Source organism: Trachypithecus francoisi, unplaced genomic scaffold (assembly GCF_009764315.1).
Source record: "Trachypithecus francoisi isolate TF-2019V2 unplaced genomic scaffold, Tfra_2.0 Lachesis_group3, whole genome shotgun sequence".
Classification (NCBI taxonomy): Eukaryota; Metazoa; Chordata; class Mammalia; order Primates; family Cercopithecidae; genus Trachypithecus; species Trachypithecus francoisi.
Genome location: NW_022681468.1, coordinates 70,775,593 through 70,789,725, shown reverse-complemented (window position 1 = coordinate 70,789,725; position 14,133 = coordinate 70,775,593). Strand labels below are relative to the sequence as shown.

Genomic DNA, 14,133 nt, shown 5'->3' with positions numbered 1-14,133 from the left:
ATAAGGCACCAGCTAGCAGAGACCTCTTGCTCATTTCCTCTCGTACCTTATAAAATGCCCGCTTTTTTGCTCCAAAGGCGAAGCTGCACAAATGTGCCGCTTCCTCCAGGCTGGCTTCGGAAATAAAATCCCTCTTCTTGTATATCAGGGCTCGCTCTTGTTAATTGGCCTCTACGTGCGACGAGCAACTAACTCGTTTTTCCGTTAGAGCACTCTGAGCCCTGGTCAATCTACCCCTACAGGAGAGCAGAGACCAGCACAGCGACCCCAAGGAAGGCTTTTGGCTTCACCCCGCCTAAGTCCTCAAAGTCAGCGCCTGAAGCATATCCTTGCCCCCACCGCCTGCCTCTGGCTGTGGTCACTTACACTTACAGGTAGTTCGCATCCACTGTAGCAGCGCCTGGCGGTCGGCAGGAACCACAGTGCGAAGCCCCCGCAGCATCACTACCTGCTTCGCGGTGGGAAATTTTACGTTGTACGCGCAAGACTCGCAGGCACTGGTTGGCATTGCGCATGCGCAGGGAGAGACCGCCCCACCCTCCGCGGAACCCGCCTCTAGTCTGCGAAGCCCTAAGTCCCACCCCTCTACGGAGGTCTCTCGTGCGCCGGGGAATCCCTGCCTGCAGTCACACCTCCATCTCTCATCTTTCCGCTCTTAGCTGGGAGTGCTCCGCCTGATCACTTTTCTTAAGGTGGATCGTCGAAGCCTGACTTCTCCCCTGAAATTACATCCCTAGACAGCCTCCTATTTTACCACTAACTTTACTACTGCAGTTATTCAGCGGTAGAAAACTGAAACCAAAAGCCAGTCGATGCAAATAAACATCGAAACTCTTTCAGGAGCCGCGCAGAAAGAACGCGGCGGTGTGCCCCGGAAGCGGAAGCGCATCCTCCTCTAGAAAGGCTGGACTACGCGGAGTGCTGACGTTTCCTCATTGGGCGGAAGGTTCGGTGGCATTCGTCGGTTTTCCAGCTGGTGGGAGTTGGCAACGCGGTGCTGGGCGTTGGGACCCTACTTTTAGTTCGGGAAGTTGGGTTGTGGGGTCATTCCTGTCTGTCTGCTCCCAGCTTTGTTGGGTTTCTTTCCACGGCGTGGGGCCTCGCTAAGGAATTCCCGGCCCCTTAGGGCCACGGCGTTAGCGGTGTCTTTTGCGGTAAGTGTCTGCTTTTTCCTGCCCCACACTACGGAGGGGGCAGCTAGGGGCAGTCCCAGCGCTGCTCAGGAGGCGAGAGACTCTGGGGGAAGTCTGCGTCCCTGGCCACCGGCAGTCGTTACCGAAACTGAGGTTCTGTGGCTCTTTTTTATCTTGTCTTCCATGAGAAGTTTTATTAAAGATGCACTGTGACCCTTTTGAGTTGTCTGCCGATTTACCTGAGCCAAATAAGATGTAGGCAGTTGCAGGCCTGACTCTTCGTTTTGCTTTCCTGAGCAGGAATTTAGATGAGGCTACTTCCCCGAAAATCTTTCTACTGGTACCAGACTTTTATTTTTCCTATGTGTGTGTAGTGCTTAACACAGTGTCCTGCGCGTAGTAGACGTTCAATAAATGAATATAGAATATCAGTTGGATGCCAATGATGATTTAAGATAGATTGATAGCTCTCTCTGTACCATTTGACGCTGCGACCATCCATTTCTTGAAACTTTCCCCTGCTGCCTTTCTTCATGCTGTCCTCACCTGATTGTTTCACATGCTTAATTTAACAAAATATATACTTGTTCTTGGCTACAGGGATACAGAAATGAATAACAGTAACTCTGCTATTGAGAAGCTAACGCACATAAATATACATGATATCAAGATGGGTAATGAGAAACACTAGTTACGTGTAAAGAGTTATAGAAAGCTGTGAGAGAGCTAAAGTGCTCCTTAGGTGCTTTGTGACCCTGAGCCAGTTTCTATTCCAATCTATCCTCAATATCCTCATCTACCTAATAGGCTTGTCATGAGGAAGAAAGGAGATTAGGTAAGAGGTTTGGTTTGGTTTGGTTTAGTGCCTAGAACATAGCAATGGTTGTGCCATAGGGGAGGGAAATATTTCCCTCAAATCCCCTTTCCTCAGTTTTTTTATGTGGCCAACTGGTATTTTCTACCTTAATATAGAGTACTATGCAAAAGCATCTTCAGGCCTTCCTTCCAGATTACTCCTCTAACCCCATCTATTTGGAAATTTTGGACCTGCCACAGGATTACAGTAAGATAACCATAAATTTAGCTTTTTAAAAATTGATTTTCTTCTGTGTGCCATGGAGAAAGGGAAAGGCTTGAGCATATGCCTCTTATCCCTCTTCCTTTTTTATTTTTCACTCTTCCTTTTTCTTTTCAACGTTAAGGCCAACCATTTCCAAGGAATTCTTTTGATTTTCGTTTTAATTTTCTTCTTGGTAGCATTTTATGTAAAGATTCTTTTATGGTTGACCTCATAGCCAAAAAGTATCATAAAGAAATGATTACCGGTGTTTTGAGTTATTACCTCTTGTTGTTAATTGAATTTTTTTGGTATACGTTTTTTGCTGCAAAACTATGAATTGGTGCTGTGGTATTTACATAAAATGAGTTTTAAAATTTGAAAACCAGTTACTTTAATGAAGAGAAAGTTGCTTGATACTTCTTGATATAATTGAATATAACCTTTGGTGCTAAGTTAAGGCAGAGGTGGTATGATGCATTATTTATCTTTTGAGGTCTTGTGTTAAACTGTTATATTTGATTAGGAGTTAGAACTTCTGTCATGCTGGGACAATTTCTGGAGTACATAGTAGGTGTTTAATGAATGAGTAAATGAATACAAGTGGCAGCTCCATCCCAACCTCTAGTCTGTTGACTAGTTGCACTCTAATTCTCACAAGCTCTTTGGAAAGTAATTTTCCCTTGACTTAATAATAATCTCAGTCATTACTAAAAATTGGAAATTAGAAAAAGGTATAAGAAAAATAAAAATTACTGGGCCCAGTGGCTCACGCCTGTAATCCCAGCACTTTTGGAGGCCGAGGCAGGTGGATCACGAGGTCAGGAGTTCAAGACCAGCCTGGCCAAGATGTTGAAAACACATCTCTACTAAAAATACAAAAAATTAGCTGGGTGCGGTGGCAGGCGCCTGTAATCCCAGCTACTCGGGAGGCTGAGGCAGGAGAATTGCTTGAATTCAGAGGGCAGAGGTTGCAGTGAGCCGAGATTGTGCACTCCAGCCTGGGTGACAGAGTGAGACTCCGCCTCAAAAGAAAAAAAAAAAATTGTTAGTTACTCATCATCCAGCTATGACAAATGTTATTTTAACAGTTTATTAAAATATAATTCTTGGCTGGGCAGGATGGCTCAAGCCTGTCCCAACACTTTGGGAGGCTGAGGCGGGTGGATCACAAGGTCAGGAGATCGAGACCATCCTGGTTAACAAGGTGAAACCCCATCTCTACTAAAAATACAAAAAATTAGCTGGGCATTGTGGCACTCGCCTGTAGTCGCAGCTACACGGGACACTGAGACAAGAGAATTGCTTGAACCCAGAAGACAGAGGTTGCAGTGAGCCGAGATCGTGCCACTATACTCTAGCCTGGGCAACAGAGAGACTCTGTCTCCAAAAAAAAAAAAAAAAAAATATATACATATATATATATGTATATATACACACACACACATAATTCTTACACAGTTCACCTAAAGTGTACAATTGAAAGGATTATGTATTTTATTCTACATTTTACTTATCCATTCATAAGTTGAAGGATACTTGGGTTGTTTCTCCTTTTTGGCTATTATGAATAATGCTGCTATGACCATTCATGTACAAGTATTTGGATGATATCTCATTAAGATTTTGATTTACAATTCCCTGATGGCTAATATTTTTTAATACTTGTTTTTAGACTGTGTTTAACAAAATATGGATTATACTACATATACAGTTTTGTAGTCTGCCTTTTGCATTTAAGCCTGTTTTTAGCGTTAGCAAGCGTATTTTACAAAAGAATTTTCCTAATTTTTGCTCCCCTTTTTACTCCCCCCAAAACCATAAAGCTTGGGAAACCTTGCTTAAATTAATATACCTAGAAAATACAATCCATGTTAATATATACCAAATTATTATTGGTTGTTACCATGTTATGGGAGCTGGTAGAATTAGGGGAATTATATTTTCTACCTTAAATATTTCTGTAATGTTTCAACTTTTACAATGAACGTACGTCATTTTGTAATCACAGAACATAAAGGTGAATTATTTCCCTGTGGAATAAGTAGATTGTGCATGAAAAACACTTCCTAAATTTGAAAGTCATAATTAACATTGTAAAGTTAGTCATTAAAATATATTTTACTAAGCTGGGCGCAGTGGCTCGTGCCTGTAATCCCAGCACTTTGGGAGGCTGAGGCGGGCGGATCACGAGGTCAAGAGATCAAGACCATCCTGGCCAACATGGTGAAACCCCGTCTCTACTAAAAATACAAAAATTAGGTGGGCATGGTGGCATGCGCCTGTAGTCCTAGCTACTTGGGAGGCTGAGGCAGAAGAATTGCTTGAACTTGGGAGGCGGAAGTTGCAGTGAGCTGAGATCACGCCACTGCACTCCTGCCTGGTGACAGAGCGAGACTCCATCTCAAAAAAAAAATATATATATGTGTGTGTGTGTATATTTTTTTTTTACTAAATACAATACTTATAGGCCATTTTGTTAACTAAATTTACTTTTCTGTGGTCCTAGACTGTGAACACATATGCTGTGCAGAATTAAGAAAAATATTTAGTATTAAAGTCAGAAAAGCAAATACTGGTTATTAGCCTTTGACTACTTTATAGAAAAGTATACAGTTGTCCCTTGGTATCTTGGGGGGATTGATTCCAGGACCAAAATCAGAGGATGCTCAAGTCCCTGATATAAAATGGCATAGTATTTGCTTATAACCTACGCACATCCTTCCATATACTTAAAAGCATCTCTAGATCATCTATAAATACCTCATACAAAATGTAAATAGTTGTTATACCATATTTATATACTTAAGTAAATACTTGTTATACTGTATTGTTTAGGAAATAATGACAAGAAATGCCTGTAATGCCTGTATCTGACGTGTTCACTACAGACACAATTTTTTTCTGAACATTTTGATTTGTGGTTGGTTGAATCCATGGTTGTGAAGCCCCAGATACAGAAGGCTGTTCATACTACGTAGAAGTAATTTTTCTAAGTATATTTAGTTCTTGAGGCTAGTATTGATTCAAAAAGTCATTGACAAGGACTTAGAAGAAAGAACTTTTGGCCAGGTGCGGTGGCTCACGCCTCTCTATAATCTGAGCACTTTGGGAGGCCGAGGCGGGTGGATCACCTGAGGTCAGTAGTTCAAGACCAGTCTGACCAACATGGTGAAACCCTGTCTCTACTAAAAATACAAAAAATTACCTGGGTGTGGTGGCGAGCGCCTGCAATCCCAGCTGCTCTGGAGGTTGCAGTAAGCTGAGATTGCCCCATTGCACTCCATCCTGGGCAACAAGAGTGAAACTCCATCTCAAAAAATAGAAAAAGAACTTTTATGTAGGGATTGTGTTGTAATAGGATTTGACATATCTGATCATTAGACTCTGTTTTATAATCTTAGATCAGACAAATCTGACATGAATATTTATAATTGTTTATGTAGAGAAAGGTGGGTTTTTGGACACTGCAGCTTCTGTTGAATAAGAATCTGGCAGTTGTAATTGGCACTAAATTTTAAAGATGCCAGGAGTGGCTCCTGGATGATGGGACAGACACTTTAGTAAGATTGTTCAGAAAATGTCCACCTTACTTACACTCCAGATAATACAGAGATTGATAGTCGGTATCATTAAAAAAAGAAAGGAAGTTAATAGTTAATCTGCTAGGTTTTTGAAGACAGCTTTATACATATTGTCTCATTTAATCCTCACAACAGGCATTCAGGGTAACTACCTTGGTAATGATATTATCTCCATTTTGCAAGTGAGGAAAGTGAGGCTCAGAGAGATTAAGTAAATGCCCAAAGTAACATAGCCAGTATGTAACAGAGCTAGGATTTGAATCTAAGTCTATCAGACTCCAAAATCTATACTCTTTCCACTACTTCACACTGCAGCAGTAAGTGTGATACTTGGCCCTGTGCTTACCTTACTTAGGACACCCCAAACTTCAGCCTGTTTCCATTGCTCACTGTCTAAATCCTAGTCAGATCCCAGTTAGAAGACCCTGTAACTCGAGCCAGGATCAGTCCTTGTATGTACTGTTCTGATTACAGTGATACTTATCATGTCTTTCTGAATGTTGCAATTATGCCTTTACAAAGAGGAATATATATCTTTAAATATGATTAAAATATGATTTCTCCTATTATGGCATAGCAGCAAAATTTGTCCTTGCAGTTTCCAGCAGGTATATTCAACCCTATAATTTAAAGCATCATTCATACTCTAGCCAAAGGACTGTGGGAAGTCATTTTGCTTTTTTTGGCAGGGAATGGCTGTTCTATTCCTTATCCTACTTATATCGTAAAATTGTTGTAAGAGTGGATTGAGGTAATAGATGTTCAATTGTAGGAAAGTACTGTGTGCTAATCTATTACCTTTCTAGAAGCCCCATCTAAGTAGAGGTTCTTCTTTTGTGAAATTCTAGCATATCCAGATTTATTTCTATAAATTCTTTTTAGTTAGGCAAGAGAATCTTGAGAGTGTCCTTGAATTGTAGATTACTCCAATCTGAGATTAAGGCTTAGCTATTAACATACAAAAGATGTTTTGCACTTTACTGTACATATTAGAACAAGATGAGATTAATTTTTAAGTATCTTGTTGGAAATGCATGACAGGGAAATTCTGAAGAAGAATTATAAGTAATGACAGATAGATATATTTAATGTACAGTATAAATTACCCAAGTTATTGATTTTCTTTTGATTCATAGTATTATCTTTATTGATTTATTTTGGTGGCTTTTAACAAGTATTTGCAATGCCTTTCATGACTTTAGTTCTTTGGTCTCACTTTTTCCCTAAGGCCTTAAATACTTCATTTCATTCATTCATAATGTTCATTTTTATTAAGGATTTACTATGTAAGACTGAGGATAGATAAAGCAGTGAACTCACAGGAGAAAGCAAAAGAGGCAAAAATCCCTGCCCTTATGCAGGTTAAATTTCTTTTTTTTCTTTCTTTCTTTTTTTTTTTTTTTTTGTTGAGATGGAGTTTTGCTCTTTCACCCAGGCTGGAGTGCAGTGGCACAATCTGGGCTCACCGCAATCTCTACCTCCTGGGTTCAAGCGATTCTCATGCCTCAGCCTTCTGAGTACCTGGGATTACAGGCATCTGCCACCACGCCTGGCTAATTTTTGTATTTTTAGTAGAGACAGGGTTTCACCGTGTTGGCCAGGCTGGTCTCAAACTCCTGACCTCAGGAGATTCACCCACATCGGCCTCCCAAAGTGCTGGGATTACAGGCGTGAGCCACCGTGCCTAGCTGTAGCTTGCATTTCAATAGTGAGATTATAGATGACAAATAATATAAATAAGCCATATGTCAGTTGATAATAGAACAATAGGAAAAAATATAGGAAAGGGGGTTGCAGTTTTAAATAAGTGATTAGGGAAGACCTCATTGAGTAATGGCATCTGGACAAATCTGAAGGAAATGAGGGAGGGAGTTATGTTGTCAAGCAGAGGAAGAGCATGCCAGCTAGTACCGAGACACTGACGTGGAAATGTGTAACAGCAATAGCAAGGAGGTCAGTATGATTAAAATCATTCATGCGTGTGTGTGTGTGTGTGTGTGTGTTGAGGGGGCCTTACAGTCCATTCTGCGGACTTTACATCTGTGTGTATTGAGATTTTAAGCAAAATTCTAACATGGAGTTTTCAGGAACACATCATCCTTGGACATTGTAGAGGAAACACTGTAAATGAAAGGTATTATAAGATGTTCTTATTCCTCTACTGAAATGCAAGATTTTATTTTATTGTTGTTGTGTTTTGTGTTTTTGAGACGGAGTTTCACTCTTGTCACCCAGGATGGAGTGCAGTGGCGCCATATCGTCTTAATGCAACCTCCATCTCCTGGTTCAAGCGATTCTCCTGCCTCAGTCTCCCGAGTAGCTGGGATTATGGGCATGTGCCACCAACCACGGCTAATTTTTGTGTTTTTAGTAGAGATGGAGTTTTGCCATGTTGGCCAGGCTGGTCTTGAACTCCTGACTTCAGATGATCCACCCGCTTTGGCCTCCCAAAGTGCTGGGATTACAGGCATGAGCCACTGGGCCCAGACAGATTTTATTATTTTATATATTAAAACTATATGTATTCATGTATTATATAATAAATTATATGTTTTTTAATTTAAGGCAAAAATGTTTTAAAATACACTGCCAGTAACTACTTACAGAAGGAAAAGTGTATTGGAAAACCTCACAGAAGTTTTAAAAATTTTTTAATTTAAAACAACCAGTTTACATGGAAAGTTAGATTTATATTTAAGAATTAACTAGGCAGCCATAAAAAGAATGAAATCGTGTCCTATGCAGCAACATGGATGGAGCTGGAGGCCATTATCCTAAGAGAGCTAATTCAGAAACAGAAAATCAAATATCTCATGTTCTCACTCATAAGTGGGAGCTAAACATAGGTACACATGGACATAAAGATGAAAATAGTAGACACAGAGCATTCCAAAATGGGGGAGTTTGGGAGGAGACTGAAGATTGAAAAAGTACGTCTTGGGTTCAAGGTTCAATATTTGGGTCATACGTGTATAAGCCCAGTCCCCAGCATTACACAGTATACTGATGTAACAAATATACACATGTATCCTCTGAATCTAAAATAAATTAATTTAAAAAATTAAAGACGCTTCCTAGAGTTTGCCTCCAAAAAAGTTAACTAGTATAGCTTATTTATTTAGAGATGGAGTCTCACTCTGTCTCCCAGGCTGGAGTACAATGATGTGATCTCGGCTCACTGCAACCTCCACTTCCCGGGTTCAAGTGATTCTCCTGCCACAGCCTCCTGAGTAGTTGGGACTACTGGAGTGCACCACCATACCCGGCCAAGTTTTGTATATTTTGTAGAGATGGGATTTCACCATGTCGACTAGACTGGTCTCAAACTCCCAACCTCAAGCAATCTGCCCACCTCGGCCTCCCAGAGTGCTGGGGTTACAGGCATAAGCCACCATGCTTGGCCTAATGTAGCTTTTTAAAATGAAGGATGATCTATTTATGACATGACCTCTAAAAAAGTTAATTGTGGTGTCTTGAATAGGATTATATCACTCCCAGTACCACTGTAAAGGATATGAACTGAAACATCTGAATCTTATTTCTTAAATGAAGAATATTAATTTAAGGATCAATAATTATTTTGTATAATGGGTATGGCATAAGAAATAAGTCCTGGATCTTTTCCATGAAGTAGTTGGCTCTCAGATTAAGTAACAATGTAATTGTAAAAAAATCTTATGGTAAGCAATTTTTTTTTCAATTTCATCAAGTATTGGTAGTAAGTTTTTTTAAAGTTCTAAATTACCAAATTGTACTTGAGTAAAAGTGTAGTGTTTAATTTGTAGCTCAGCCTGGGATATCTGTTTGCCAGTGATAGGTCCTCGAATGCATTTTCCCTTCCTGCCTTTTTTTGATTCCTCTCACCTCTTTGCTTTCTCTACGGTGAATGAGTCAGCTACTTAATTTTCCTGTTTGTCTTAAAATTAATTAATTAATTAATTTATTGAGACGGAATTTCGCTCTTGTTGCCCAGGCTGGAGTGCAATGGCGCGATCTGTGGCTTACCGCAATCTCCACTTCCCGGGTTCAAGCGATTCATCTGTCTCAGCCTCCCAAGTAGCTGACATTACAGGCATGTGCCACCATACCCGGCTAATTTTGTATTTTTAGTGGAGACGGGGTTTCTCCATTTTGGTCAGGGTGGTCTCGAACTCCCAACCTCAGGTGATCCGCCCGCCTCGGCCTCCCAAAGTGCTGGGATTACAAACATGAGCCACTGCACCCAGCCCCAAATTTATTTTTTTTAATATGAATGTTCACCCTTGTTGCCCAGGCTGGAGTGCAATGGTGCAATCTCAGTTCACTATAACCTCTGCCTCCCATCTTCAAGCGTTTCTCCTGCCTCAGCCTCCCAAGTAGCTGGAATTACAGGTGCCTGCCACCATGCCCAGCTAATTTTTTTTTTTTTCCTGTATTTTTGAGACGGGGTTTTGCCATGTTGGCTAGGCTGGTCTCGAACTCCTGACCTCAGATGATCCACCCACCTCAGCCTCCCAAAGTGCTGGGATTACAGGTGTTAGCCACCATGCCCGGCCCTGTTTCTCTTATTTTTAATCCCCTGTGTATTTTGTAGAGGGGATCTAGTCTGCATAATCTTGGTTGACTAAATTAGACTACATTAGCTCAGAAGGTTTACCAAAACAGTTGTTTTGAAGAGTTACCTTTTCTGTTAATATTGTTCATATTGGAAAATTGATATTCCCCAGACCTTGTTTTTAGAGCCCTTTGAAATCTGTTTCCTTCTAACTGTATACTCCTCTGTCCTGACCTGAATGTTTTGTTTCCTGTCCCCTAAATAATGCTCAGTGATCCATAAGTACAGTGCATATATAAGGCATAAGTGTGTCCCAGATTTGTCTCTCTCCATTTCTGACTATGCTATTTCATCTTCCTCAAATTCCTTTTTGTCTTTTCCACTTACTAAAATTCTACTATTATTTCAGGACCAAATTCATACTCAGTCTTTCCAATAAAGCCTGTACCCTCTTCCTTAGTCTAAAATTCTTCCTTTTCTTTTTTCATTTTTTTTTTGGAGACAGAGTCGCACTCTGTCACCCAGGTTGGAGTGCAGTAGTGTGATCATGACCTCCTTGGCTCAAGCAATCCTCCCGTCAGCCTCCCGAGTAGCTGGGACTACAGGCACATGCCGCCATGCCTGGCTACTTTTTCATTTTTTTATTTTTTGAGACAGAGTCTCACTCTGTCACCCAGGCTGGAGTGCAGTGCCCGAATCTCAGCTCACTGCAAGCTCCGTCTCCCGGGTTTACGCCATTCTCCTGCCTCAGCCTCCTGAGTAGCTGGGACTACAGGCGCCCGCCACCTCGCCCGGCTAGTTTTTTGTATTTTTTTTAGTAGAGACGGGGTTTCATCGTGTTAGCGAGGATGGTCTCGATCTCCTGACCTCGTGATCCACCCGTCTCGGCCTCCCAAGTGCTGGGATTACAGGCTTGAGCCACCGCGCCCGGCCTTTTTTTTTTTTTTTTTTATAAGAGATGAGGTCCTGCTATGTTGCCCAGGCTGGTTTCCAACTCCTGGGCCCCAGTGATCCTACTTCCTTGGCCTCCCAAAGTGCTGGCATTACAGGCTTGAGCCACTGTACCTGGCCTTTTTCTTCCTATTTCTTTTTTTTTTTTTTCTTGTTCCAGAGAAGCAGAATCAATAAAGTGTGTGTGTGTGTGTGTGTATATAAATATATACAGAGAGAGATAGATATAAAGATATTTATTTATTTATTTATTTATTTATTTTTTCCGAGACGGAGTCTCGCTCTGTTGCCCAGGCTGGAGTGCAGTGGCTGGATCTTAGCTCACTGCAAGATATTTATTATAAGGAATTGGCTCAGGCCGTTATGGAGACTTAAATCTCAAGATCTGTAGGATGAGTTGGCAAGCTGGAGACCCAGGAGAGCCCATGGTATAGATCCAGTCTGAATCTGAAGGCCTGAGAACTCAGAGCCATTGATGTAGTTTTAATCCAAATGCTTGAGACCCACAAAGAACCAATGTTTCAGTTTGAAGGCAAGAAAAGCTGATGTCCCTGTTAGTAAGCAGTCAAACAGGAGGAATTCTCTCTTAGTGTTCATTTTAGTGTGCATTTATGTGCCTTGTCTTACCAGCTAGTAGATAAGCGTCTTGAGGGCAGGGACTACAAACCATATTTGCTTGTTTATCACCCATAAGCCCTTGCATCCTTATAAGTAGTAAGTACATTTAATATATAATACTTTATAAAATAATAAGATTTTAGAGCTGGAAAGGGTTTTTGACTCTTACTTAACTGAAACAGAAAGTCTGTTGCATGTAACTTTTTTGGAAAAACCAGGATTAGGATTTTATTTTCGATTACTCATCCAGGGTTTTTTCTAGTAATTCTTATTAATAATAAATGATAACTTAAATCGTTATCTTATGTTAGAGTTTTCCTGGAATCAGAAACAGGTTTAAAATAGGAAGAGAACCAGCTTTGGCAGTATAGTGAGACTGCATCTCTACAAATAATAAAAATTAGCTGGGCATGGTGACAGGCACCTGTGGTCCCAGCTACTTGGGAGGCTAAGGCAGGAGGATTGCCTGCTCCCAGGAAGTTGAGGCTGCAGTCAGCTGCGATCACACCACTGCACTCCAGCTTGGGTGACAGAGTAAGTGAGACCCTGTCTCAAAAAAAAAAAAAGAAGAGTAAAATAATATACCTCTTTCCTTTGTGGTTAGAAGAATAAAATGAAATAATGTATGTGGAATCACTTAGTACAGTGCTTTAATACAGCTAATAGCTCAACAGTTGCTTTTTTTGTACTAGAAAAGTTATTAAAACTTTTTCTTTTTTTTTTTTTTGCTTGGGAGCAAGAATCAAAATAGTGTGCAGAGTCCTTTAATGTGGGAAATTAGGCAATATTCCTGGAGATTTCACCTTATTTTCCTCTTTTAATTTAAAAATGTTTATGATACATAATTCAGTTCATAAGTATTGTGCCAAAAAAAGAACATATTTAATGTGAGTTTGTCATTATTTCCTCAAAGTATATTATTTGACATGTTAAATTTGCTGATTCATATACAGGATTCCAATTAAGTATTTGAATATAAGGCATCATAACCAAGTGGCAGTTTTATCTTTATGACATGACTGTATTTAAGCACAGGTTGAGGCTATGGAAGGTGAAATTACAGTATCTAAACACTAGAGTGATTTGAACTTAAAATACTCTTTAGAACTCTTCAGTCATGGGAAATCAAATTGATTATTTTCATTTAATTTTTTTTCCTCTCCAGAGTTCTTCGTAAGTACATCTTAAAGCTGTCAAGATGGTTCTAGCAGACCTTGGAAGAAAAATAACATCAGCATTACGCTCGTTGAGCAATGCCACCATTATCAATGAAGAGGTATGTAAAATATTGTATGAAATATATATGGTTGTATATTATCACTAGCATTGGGAAGATGGCTTATTAATAATCTCTGTATGTATATGTATTTTGATGTAGACTTAATACTTGTAGACAAAAACCTAAAAGTGGATTCAGTAAGTAGTGTTTTATTGAGAAATTAACTACAACTTCAAATTTACTTCAACTTTCTATAAAGAATTTTCCAAAAAAAATCCAAAACAAAACTGACCTTAACTTACATGTAAAAATGACTTATTTTATCATTTGAAAGTGTCTTAAATCTGGAACTGTACTTTTGTTTTCTCTGTTGATAAAGACCTAAAATTTCATTACCCTGCTTCTTTCTTCTTGGCTAGGCCTGTGTTTATCTGTCCTTTTCTTTGTGACTTTTATTTAGCATTTTTGTAAAAGGCTAGCATTTCCATCTTGTCTGTTTTGATTCACTTTCTTCGAAATTTTCAGTTTTTTGGAGATTTTTGTAAGCCACTCCTTAGATCATATTAAAATACTTTTCTTCCTGGCTATATTGTTTTAAGATATTTCTTTGTTTCATTTGTCCCCCACAGATTGTATCTTAATGGTTTATTCATTGAAAAAGATGACTATGGTTCACAAGTATACTTTATATTTTGTATTAACAATGGGAAAGTACTGAATTTGGTGTTAGAAGGCATTGTTTAGAGTCCCACTGTATCTATTTAGTAGCTGTACGATGTAAATTTGGGCAACTCAACTTTAGATTCCTTAGTGTGTAAAATAGGAAAATAGCATTTACCATAGACAATAGTTTTAAGTATCAAATGAACTTTCTAACTTGGAGGTTAGAAAACTAATTCTTACGTAGAATTTTATCTCAACACTAAGCTAATGGAATTAAATAATTTTGAGACCATCTTAGAGATCATTTAGTTCAGCCTCTTATTTAACAGAAACAGAAAGTCAGTTTCATGTGATTCTTTGGAAGAACCAGGATT

The 14,133-nt window shown here is 39.6% G+C and overlaps 1 protein-coding gene across 3 annotated transcripts in view; it reads left to right on the top strand.

Moving 5' to 3' along the window:
- The first annotated feature begins 812 nt into the window (after positions 1 to 812).
- The window catches only part of SRP54 (signal recognition particle 54), a 46,267-nt gene continuing 32,946 nt past the window's right edge, over positions 813 to 14,133 (top strand). The window contains exons 1-2 of one of the 3 annotated variants that reach the window (XM_033188284.1): positions 813 to 946; positions 13,043 to 13,153. In XM_033188284.1, coding sequence (XP_033044175.1) covers positions 13,076 to 13,153 — 78 coding nt within the window. In that variant the 5' untranslated portion in view covers positions 813 to 946; positions 13,043 to 13,075. Of the gene's footprint in view, positions 1,155 to 9,266; positions 9,455 to 13,042; positions 13,154 to 14,133 lie in introns of those variants that run through there. The other 2 variants (XM_033188283.1, XM_033188285.1) reach the window with 2 other exon arrangements.